The following is an 11,946-nucleotide window of genomic DNA, read 5'->3' on the forward strand; positions in this document are numbered from 1 at the left end:
GTCACATAAAATATAAATTATTTAGATAGATTAAGTTAGAGATAATATCAAATTAAAGATCACATCTCTGTTATGTTAAGTCAAAGGTTTCATATGTAAAAGATAACATCACAATATAATAGGGATGTCAAAAACCCCCGCGGGACCCCGTTCCCGTGGGACACCGATACCGTACGAGACTAATTTTTTAAAAAATTTGGGAGCGGGAGCGGGGGCGGGGCGATATTAACTCCCGTTTATTTTCGGGACCGGGGGCGGGAGTGAGTATTTCTGTCCCGTACTCCCGCGGGGACCCCGTTTATATATATATATATATATATATATATATATATATATATATATATATATATATATATATATATATATATATATATATAACTTTAGTGATGTTTTATGTTTGATCAATTTTTGATTTATTAAGGGCTTACATGTTTGTTTATATACAAAAGTTATTAAAAATAATATTTTTAGCCTACAACAAAGCAATTTTTTAGCAAAAAAAATCCATTTTTAAACCTATAAACCGGGAGTACCGGGGGAACGGGGGCGGGACCGGGGGCGATGGAGGTAACCAGGGGCGGACCGGGGTGATGATCACAATTTTGTTTTCGTTCTAACTTTTTTCTATAAGGGTGTATACTGGACATTAGATTATGTGGTTGATATTAAAAGACGCACTTCTTTGCATTTTTCTATTCTAATGAACGCGCTATGTCTTTTTCTTAATAGGAATTGAGAGTGATCGAGTAATTATACAGTGCATGCACATTGTTAGTGGCATTTCAGATTTGGTTTTCGCTTTTGTCCAAAAAATCTTTTTAAGCTTGCAACTCATGGAACGGTGTAAAAGGCAATCACATAAAAGGTTTAAAGGGTTCGATCTTTCTAACACCTATTTTGACGAGGTATGCCATTTTGTTATCTTGATGTAAAGATCAAAAGCTAATTCCTGATGAGCCAAGATTCCGGCGAGGTTTGTAGGGTTGTGTTTCCTCAATAATATGTTTTCTTTTACTTTGTCGACAAGCATATTAGTTTTTATAATAATAGAAATGTAGCCACAGCTCTAGTTGACGTTTTATATAGCACTCAACGATATATAACATATATAATATATATGTTCATATATTAATTTTAAACACAGAAAACCTGAATCTTATGAATCTATCCAAATATATATACGAGTTAGATCATATTAAAGTACAACCCCACATATGAAAGATTTATCTATTATATGTTTACATAATATATTATATTCTCTTAAACAACTAAATAAGACACACCTTATTTTACTCCTAAATAGATATATTTTGTGTCCAACAACACTTACACCCTCAATTTTCGGTAAATATTTTATATCAATACCATATATACACTGTTAAGTAAGTGTGAATGATATTGATAACGTCAAAATTTACCATCGTATACATTTTTCAATGTTTGGGTTATAGATCTCTTTTTTCATGCCCACATTTCTTGAAAAGTTTATGTTGCATTCGGAAGGAAATAGTGGTTAATTTAGAGTAGCAACAAAAATATTAATATGCTAAATTATATATTTGAATTAATATAGTTGATTTTTGCAATTATGATCCTAAAATGTATATTGTTTTGGTTATTATTTATGGTTTCGTAACGCTTTTGGTTATATTTCCAAAAAAAATTTATTTTCTTAAATAAAATTAGAAAAATCAGCTAAATCTTAACCATGGACCAATAGAATTGTTTTACTTGGAACAATAACACAATATAATTATATATTACAATTAAGAACCTCAAATGATTATCAAAATTACAACAAAATGAGTTTTTTTTAACCAAAGTTACAAAAATAAAGTTATACTCATTCACTGTCTTAAACTATGAATACTTAATATGGTTTTTATATTAAATTAATTAGGTGTGGGATCTATATATATATACTACACGAGTTTATTAAAAGTAAAAAGTTTAATATCAATATATAAACATTAAACATTTTATAAAGTAATTGAAAAAAAAAAATAAATCAATGAGTTTGTAACATTTATGTGAACTTATTTTCAAATTAATAAAATGATAACCTTATATAAATAGAACAAGAACATTCCATATACATAACCGTAAATTTTTGAAATTTAATGTAAGAATGAAAAAACTCAAAAAATGATAAGTAGTAAATAAGAAAATGAAAAAAAAAAAAAAAAAAAACATGTATCAAAAAAAAAAGACATGTGACAAAAAAAACATTTATTTATTAAAGAATTACTATTAAAAAAAGATATTAGATATTCATAGTTTAATATAAAAACCATATTACAATATTCACATTTTAATATTGTGATGTCCATTATCATGATTTTTAACCTATTGTGTGACACGATACATACACTAAATTTCTATTGACATATTACACAAATTGTGCATGTTGTATATATTACAGAAATATGCATGTTTATATATAACCAGCTGTAGAAAAGTTTAAAAATCGTTCTTACCTTTTAGGGTTTATGTAGTGGCTCAGGGAAAAGAAGATGGGGGCGTCTCTCACTTTTATCGTTTTTTTCCTTTTTGGAATCGTACCCACTGTCGACAATTACTCATCTAAGAGTACCAATTTATGCCCGGTAACTGATATGGTTGCCGGAAAACGCCGTCTTCAAGAGACCCTAACATTGCTTGCTGTTGCATTTGTTGTGTTTGTGGTAGCTGGCTTAATAAACTTGCAATGGAACCACTGTTTTCCTCGTTGTTTCGTGTAGCCATGACACTAACATCACTATTACTTTCAGTGAGAAACCTTTTCGTGTACATGGATGATGAATTACCTGTGTTGCCGGCGCCGGCGCCGGCGTCTTCGTTCCAGAAAAGACCCGGCATGGATCTCTTCATCGGAAGGAGATTGGAGGTGTTGGTGTCGGTATCATTTGAGTTTAATCTAGCATCAAACATGAGGTTATGTTCATGATTCTCCATCATTGCATTATACCCCACACCTGCAGTCGGCTTCACGATTGTTCCTTGGTGGCCGCCGGCAAGCGAGATTGACGGAGGTATAGACGACAACATCCCGTTCATGGTGTGAAGATGATCACCACCATCGCTATCCATCGGTCTCTGTAGATTGTTCTTCTTGTAGATTCGACACAGAACCCAATCATCTAACTAAAATTTTATTAAACGAATATTTAAAACTTATACCCCAATCAAAATCATCCAGAACTCCATAAAAAAATATAAAACTTTCAAGCTTTTGAATTAATAAAATTATTACCCTTAAGGAACCTTTTTGTTTGGTGGGATCACATCCATGGGGTTTCGAGATTGTTTTACCATCAGTTAATCGATATTCATGCATGATCCAATTTGTCTTAACCCCTTTCGGTGGCTTCCCTCCATAAAAAACCAGTGCCTTCTTCACACCAACTTTCTGCGTCCCACCGGACGTCATCACCGGCTTATCAGTTCCGGTAGCTTTCCAGTACCCAGAATTCGCCGCCCGGTTAGGTCTAGCTCCGTTCGGGTACTTCCGATCCCTCGGGCTAAAGAAGTACCATTCTTGCTCCCCAAACGTCGCCTTAGCTGTAATATACGCCATTAAAACCAGAAAACAAACAGAGACGAAAAGATGGATGCAGGGAGTGATCATAACAGTCACCTGGAAGCTCCCATGGATCGAACTTGTAGAGGTCTATTTCTGCGATGATCGCCACCGGAAGAGGTGTAGAGGCAGCTCTTTTCTTGAGGTAGTGAATCACCAACTCTTCGTCGGTGGGGTGGAAGCGGAACCCCGGCGGAAGCTGAACTAATTGAGAACCCGTCGACGAATCTGTACTCTCCATATCAACAAAATTACTTCGATTTTTCTTAATTTAGATTTCGATCAGAGAGAGAGAGAGAGAGAGAGAGAGAGAGAGAGAGCTGATCTTTTACATAGGTGTAGGACCACGGTATTAATATATGGTGACCCGTACAGAATTAATGGTCATACACCGTTGGTTTCAAAACTAGGATATTTCTGCTGTATCTGACGCCACGTCATATTCCAGATGGGCAAATTAGCCAATGGGCCCTTCGGATGTTATACTTACCCTAAAAATGTGTTGATATTATTATTGTGTAGCGAATTATTACAATAGTTCTTATGTTTTTTTAGTTACTCGCGGAAATAATTAGAGTGGTGTATCAACATAAGACCATTATTTTCCATTACTTTAAAACTGATCATATGAGTCGGTGCGAATTTTGGCTCACATATTCACGGGACTGATTTTCCGCACAAAAACATATCGATAATTTTTCAAATTTATCTTATTTCTTCGGAAGATGTTAAATACTACCAACTTCCCATCGTTAAGAACCATAGATGTATCCTCATGAGCGTATTCACGACGAAGTAACATCACCATCAAAGCTTTATCGTGCAACAATTACGAATTTCAAATTTATGAAACTCGTGAGTTGAACTTTTTATTATTCCCGGGGATTGGAATAACTATCCTCTATTTAAGAGAATCGTGATGATAAACAACGAGTTATTATTGATTAAAAATGATGCATACATTTCAATCGGCTAGGAAATATACAGCCAATGATATAGGTGGATGTTCTATTGTTCTACTTTTTGTCTACCTTGGCCTCCTTCAAGTGATAATTCTAGTACTTCATAGGACCTTGTCCACTTACTTCTCAGTCATATAGTAGGTCTCTGCATATCATTGGTTTATGTTATCATCCAAAGAGAGTTGTGAGAAGGTATTGGAAGAATTTTTGTTGTTGCAAAAATGACTATCGTATTGCCTAGTGGCGAAGAAAAAAAATTTGAGGATGTTACTCGTAAATTAGTTAGAATATATATATATATATATATATATATATATATATATATATATATATATATATATATATATATATACGAATGGTCTATATGGTTTGAGGTAATTTGCACGTATGATCTCTAATTTATTTTTTTAATCCGGACGGTCTTTACTTTATATTTTTGTTACGTTCTTGGTCCCTGCTATACATAAAAAAGACTGTTTTAACCTCATTTATTTTTTCTAAATTAAATTCTTATTATAGATTTGTTTATTATTTATTTCAAAAAGTAAAATGAATTCAATAAATCTCAACCCCAAATTCACCGGGTCACCCTCAATTCTCATCCCAACGACTCATAAAATATGTTACCCTCTCACCATATCTATTCTTTAAAGCTCTAAACAAAAAATAAGAACATCCAATGTAAACCATCAGACGCCGCCGGTCCACAACTATCTGAAACCTCTACATGTGATATTTTACAACCACATATATGTACTCTAATGTCGTCGGTCTACTCCGTTGACCTGCTTCGTCAACCGCCGACCTGTACCATCTCAGTGGATATGCTCCATTGCTGTCTATCTGCTATATCATCATCGATCTGCACCATCGCCGCCGGTCTATGGAAAAACTGATGGGTTTTATGTAAAACAAATAAACGTAAACTCTTAATTGTGCATGCAACCCTAATAAGGATCTATGTTTTCTCTATTGAACATATAACTAAGAACATCAAAAGAAACCCTAAAAGCCCTAGGTAATTTTTGAAATTACTAAAGAAAAGGTTTAGGGTTACATTACTTTTAGTTGTTAAACAACTAGAATTCTCCTTCATTGATCTTTTAGAAACAAGCATCACAACTATCGTGCCTCAAATGGAATCACACACAAACTAGCAAGAGAAAAACTATAGACAGAGGAGCAGAGAACCAAGATTTCGTCCAAGGCTTGTAGAGGGAAGGGATGGACGAAATTAAGGGCTAGGAACCTCCTTATATAGTTGAGGAAACTTGGTGCCAAAACTAGGGTTAAAGGGATATGCCCTAGATCCTTTGCTTGGCGACCAAGCAGCCCAAACTCCTTGTCCAATAGGGTCTTGGACGAAATCTGCTAGGGTTTCCCTAGAGATTTTCGTCCACCTCTTCCAAGGGGTTCTAGAACCTTTCTTTCCCAACTATTAATAAATAACAAAACAATGCATGTACTTTTAATTAATCAAATTAATCCCAAAATTAATTCCAATTAATTTCTGATTAACTATTAATTAAATAATATTGTTTCTAATTAATATATTATTTTCATAACACATTAATAAATAATTTATTTAATTTATTATTCACATAATAAATTAATCTCTCTCTCTCTTACTAATTATCCTGTCCAATTGCTAGGTTTGAGGAAAACCCAAAAGGACTGTGTTACTATCAATTCAAGTATATACCAATTTTAGTTATAGGCTTAGACTTCTAATCCAACAGTCTCGCACTTGGATAAGTCTCTAACTATAATTTACAATATAACTTCTGAATCGATCAGCAAATTGCAGCTTCCAAAAGCCGATGTCGAACTATGACCCAGTCAGTTACATGTCCTAAGATAAGTGATCATATAACCCTTCGTTCTTAAAGATATCATTCGGACATGTGACATGGAATAGAATCAATATCATTGTCCAAGACTTTGTTTCCCGATTTCTGATTTGTGATGATATAGGACTTCTAATTGAACACATCAATTTAGTCCTGGTTGGGCCCAACACTATAAGTCAACACCAAATCACCGAGGGGCCCAAAGATATCGCTTTTCCCGTTAGGGAAAAAGGAACGAATAAACTTTGACTCATATGATTGCATCCTTTACTTATCAAATCATGCATGAAAATACGTCTTATAACATCAAGTTACTGATACGTTTACACATTACCAATGTACAACCGACTTGTAAATTACAACTCATTTACCTCCATTTCAAGATCATAAGATATTACCGTCTCAGAATTACTCGTGATAAATTCCATGAAGTAATTCTCTGAGCTTGAGTTTATCCAGTACTTAAATCTCCATTTTTTAAGTACTCATGAACATTGTAGCAATCTTATTGCAATGGATAATCTCCATAGACAATCTACAATTTAATTCATGACAGTCTTAATTCACCACTTACTTCCAAAAGTATGAGCTGACTGTGGAATTTTGAATAATCGAATCATTCAGAAAGTAAACCATGCAAAGTGAAACACAATAACAAACTAATTAACTAATGGTCTCAAAACTTATTGAATGTAAATAAAACTCTTATTATTTAATCACCAAAATAATTAAGACTTTATTCATTGTATAATGTTTTGATTAATCAACTAACAACTTGAATTAAATAACATCAGTCATGCCATGTTATAAACATGCATACTGTGTCTCTCTATGGTCCTTCTTTTGCGAACAGATCGACTGAACACTATTCCAAAGATGCTCATTTCACAATTCCAAATTCTTGTCACTGTCTAAAATGTATTCGAATTACAACCTTACATGCATTGTCCTTCTGTGATGTCGAGGCTTCAAAGTCACAGAAACCAAGCCAACGATATTACAGAATGTCCCATTGAAACTTTGTTACTAGAAACAATTCCATGATAATGAAGGTTCAAGTTCAAGGTACACTCCTTGAACACTTCTCTTGCATTAATGTTTCCAACTCACATGTAGATTTAATAATCAACCCCCATTATGGACACATTTCCATATTTCCCATATGACCATCAATTCTAATCAAGATCATCTTAATCTAGAATCATGTCACTATGGTCCATCAAAATTAATACCATATGTCCAACTGTCCACAAGCAACCAATCTTCAGTAAACCTCATAATGTTCTTGACAGTTGTTTAACAACTCTAGTCACAAAAAAATTTAATCCTTTTCCTCTCAATTCTCAAGGCATTTGGAGAAATCAGAATACGTTAATATTATAGCATATGTAATCGATCAAATATCTGAAACATATGGGACACGATTCATTATATCCGATATCTGTTCAATCTCTTGCTATAATATTTTCATATATGGAATTTCCATTGTTGAACCATTTCAACATGATATTCACATATGTCTATGACTTAGTTCTATTAAACTATACGATCTAATCATTTAGATTCGAAACTAAGTATGAGTGCCCTCTCCTTTAAGTCTACTTATAGCGAAACAATTCCCAAACTGTGCAGTTTGTAAATTGGAAACATTGTTCCCTGCAAATAGTGTTGTCAACATGCAATACTAGCATAACAGTTATGCTCCTTCTAGCTTTGACATGTACCCATAAATCAACTGGACTTCTAGAAATCAATACCGTTGACTTTCTTAGTGAAGTATAGATTTCTGTTACGCGACACTTCGATAAGTCTCCAACTAGACTTCTTAAGCTTATACACCTTCATTGGATAGTGTATGTGTGTGTTTATACCCTTTTAAAACTTGTAGATATATGTCATGAAAGTTTAAACAACTCATTACCATTCCTCACAATTCGAAATATGAAAGGGATGCCGTAATCATATTATGAACTTGAGAATGCAATTAACATAGCCAATATCCATATTGATCTTTATTAGATCTTATAGTCTATTGGAGAAAGTATTTCCTCACAATCATTCTCATGAATTAGAGTGAAAACTTTGCAACCTAGATTTTATGGTGCATATGTTCCCATACATGTGAATCTATAATTTCCAACCTATAACCATAAGACAAGGTATAGGACAAAACCAAATTAAAATTTAGCTTTTCTTTCATGGACTGAGCTTCGCTTATTTTAAATTTCTTGCCCTATGGTAGCACAAAGGCCTACCAGTGCTTCCGTGTTGTTAGCAGCTCACCCATGTTGATCAATGTACTTTCACTGACCAACGTGCTTTGCTTTTGTAGTTAAATGAAAAACATAGAACTCATAAGCATTTCCAACTTAACTGGAAGGTGCAAAGAAATGATAATGTGTCAATCAAACATGAATGGTTATCAACCTCAATTCGTGTGCTAGTGATAACTAAAAGGTTTATTCTCGATTGACTCCTAAAACTCTCAAGATCAATAAGACTCCTACTAACTTCTTGACATATAAGTTTTTCTCTCAAGGAACATTCCTTGACGAGCTAAAAGAAATATTCAAAAGTTCGTGTTGATTCCCGACAAAAAACACACTTCGTAGAATAGGTCTCAGTTTATCCTTTGTTTCTCGATTAACGAAAACATCACGACTCCAATTCTATAGATGCTAGAGTAAGAAACATTTTAAGTCCACATATTTTGAGGTTTTTTCAACCTTCTTAGTTTGAAATTATTTTCAAGATACGATTTTTAGTAACTAGAGCATGGCTCTAAAACTCGATTGGAAACGAAGTATGACTCATCTCTTAAGTGAACCATTCGAACAACATCCAGTTCCTCTTGTTAGTCATACAATTATGCTAAGATGTTATTCGGGGATCAATTGTGATATAGTTCTAGAATTATTAAGATGATCATAAAAAGTGATACTAAAGTACTCTCTTTTCCTTTGAAATTGGAGAAACTTTTATATTTTCTGCCTAATAGATTCTTCTATTTGTTTTGCTATTCTTTGAATCTTTTCGAAGTATCAGAATTATGTTTAATATTATAAACATAACCATATTTACCGAACCATTGGAAAATCATGACGAACAGAGTTATCGTCCTTTGTGTTGGATATTAATAGTCCATCTCAACATGTCCTTGATCCATTAGTTATTCACTTGACTCACATAAACATGTGGTCAATGGATTAGTCACAATTTTCCAATGAACAAGATTCTCATATACTTTACAATGCGACTTGTACAATACCGAGTATCTGTGTAGTTGGTGATGAGATTTCTTCTCACTTGGTCAATTATGACAATACAACAAGCGATATCATAAGAACAAAAATCACAATTAATATTGCTAATATTAGAAATGCAACCAATACTTCCATAAATTCCATTGCAAGGAAATATAAATAATGGAACCATATAAAACAAATTTTCACTTTTATTGAAAATAAACAAAAATTTGGAACTTTGTCCTTACAATGCATAAAATGAAAACACTATGTTTCTATACATCTCCTAAGAGTAATAGCAATATGTTAAATTATCCTAACTCCTAAGTAGTAGCTCCAAATTTCGAATATTGAACGATGTGACCGAAGTCCATTTCCCACAATCAGATTCAACTTACTCTGCTTAAGCTTCCTTCTTTCTCTTAGATCCTGCAATAATATCAAATGTGATCATCACATAATGTATTAAGAATTTATGAATAGGAACTTGGAAAAATAATGGAGTTAGATAATGTATGTACCTAAAGTAGAGTCATACAACTTGACCTCACTATCTCTGAGATCTTTCAAGTACTTTGGGCAGCTTCGCAACCAATGTCCCTTCAATTGGAAATAGAACCATATGGACTTGGAAAAATAATGGAGTTAGATAATGTATGTACCTAAAGTAGAGTCACACAACTTGACCTCACTATCTCTGAGACCTTTCAAGTACTTTGGGCAGCTTCGCAACCAATGTCCCTTCAATTGGAAATAGAAACATATGGACTCTTTGGGGTTAACACACAGAACTATCTCAGAATTAGCTTTTCTCTTTACCATATGATTAAATTGTTTGACTTTGGCCGACCCCTTTCCATTGGGAAGAGAAATCTTTTCTGGACCACCTGAGACAACTGGCAGTTCTCGGTCAATCAAAGTCAACAACTCAGCAAAAGTCAAACAAGTGAACGAGAGTCAATTGATTTGAACATGAATTTTGGGTTTATACTTTGTTTTTAGAGTTTTCGGTTTAGGACCGAAAGCTCTATGATCCCACTTTTAGAGTTCTCGGTTGGGGACCGAAAACTCTATGATCTCGGTTACACTGGACCGAAATCACCATGTGATTTCGGTGGGCTACTGGAGTTTTCGGTGGGAAAGAAAAGAAAGAGGAGTTGACTTGTGACGTGATAGATACATCTTTGACCAATAAGAAATATTACCCAGAAAATAACAATGCCTTTACCCAACAAATAACAATGCAAACATCACTTCACCCTTCCCTCATTAACTACGGCCGAGAACACCCCAACCCCCACCATCTTCAAACTTCTTCACTTTTCTCTCAAGAAACAAGATAAAACCTTCCAAGGATTTATTCTTCCCGTTGCTTCTTAGGATTTTTGGGTAAGTATTCCTTATTAATCTATTGTTTCTACACACTTTCATGCTAGTTTCATCTCATTTATACACATTATCATGTGTTAAAACTCATAGGATAATACCATCTCCAAAGAGTTCTTCAACCACCTTCAAGTGTTCTAGGCTTGAAGATCTTCACCATCATCTCTTTAACCAACCACAAACACACTCATGGTGAGTTCATACCCCCATATTTTCGAGTTTTTCATGTTTTAGGGGGGGGGGGGGAATACAAGAAAAGTTTGATTATAACACAAATGTTTTCAATGCTTCAAATCTATGTTGGATTTAAGGCATTTTTCTCCATGAAATGTGGTTATTATTTGTTTATAGAACATTTATTTGTTTCATGTTGTTTAATGATACAAAACTAAGAAAAAAACATAAACTATGTTATATATTCATAAGAAAAAGTTATAATTACAAACTACAAAGACTAAGATTTTCTTTGGAAAAAATATGACATTTCTAGCAAAAATGGTTATAACCTAGTTATTATATCATTTTTATGGGATAAAACCCAAAATATGTTGTTTTGGTCATGCATTTCGAAACTAGACAAAATATCAAGGAGTTAGTTTTACTAAAAAAAGGGGGTAAAAATGAGTTTTACAAAGTTATATTTTACTACTACCGGTAAATGTCGTTAAAAAGGGGCAAAAACTAGAATTCGCTTTATCGTACTAAATGTTCTTATACTTGTGTTAGATGTGAATTTATATGATTTAATATTTTAAAACATCTAGACATGTTAACTTATACGTGTTTATATATATGATTATATAAATGGACTTAACGAAACATTTATAATAAACTATAATTGGTATAGTTTGTGGGTCATAAATACTACTTTATCATTTTGGACGAAACATATAATTATGTAAAGGTATAATTATTTTTACACT

At 33.4% G+C, this 11,946-nt stretch overlaps 1 protein-coding gene across 1 annotated transcript; it reads right to left on the bottom strand.

The window, feature by feature from the left end:
* Window positions 1–2,366: 2,366 nt before the first annotated feature.
* On the bottom strand, window positions 2,367–3,970 carry LOC145124811 (NAC transcription factor 25-like). Its single transcript, XM_079060270.1, has 3 exons — window positions 3,638–3,970; window positions 3,254–3,561; window positions 2,367–3,144 (listed from the first exon to the last, which is right to left on the bottom strand). The coding sequence occupies exons 1-3, from the start codon at window positions 3,819–3,821 to the stop codon at window positions 2,584–2,586; spliced, it is 1,053 nt and encodes a 350-aa protein (XP_078916396.1). The 5' UTR covers window positions 3,822–3,970; the 3' UTR covers window positions 2,367–2,583.
* Window positions 3,971–11,946: the final 7,976 nt, after the last annotated feature.

Source organism: Lactuca virosa, chromosome 7 (assembly GCF_052849685.1).
Source record: "Lactuca virosa cultivar CGN04683 chromosome 7, Lactuca_virosa_CGN04683_v6, whole genome shotgun sequence".
Taxonomy (NCBI): domain Eukaryota; kingdom Viridiplantae; phylum Streptophyta; class Magnoliopsida; order Asterales; family Asteraceae; genus Lactuca; species Lactuca virosa.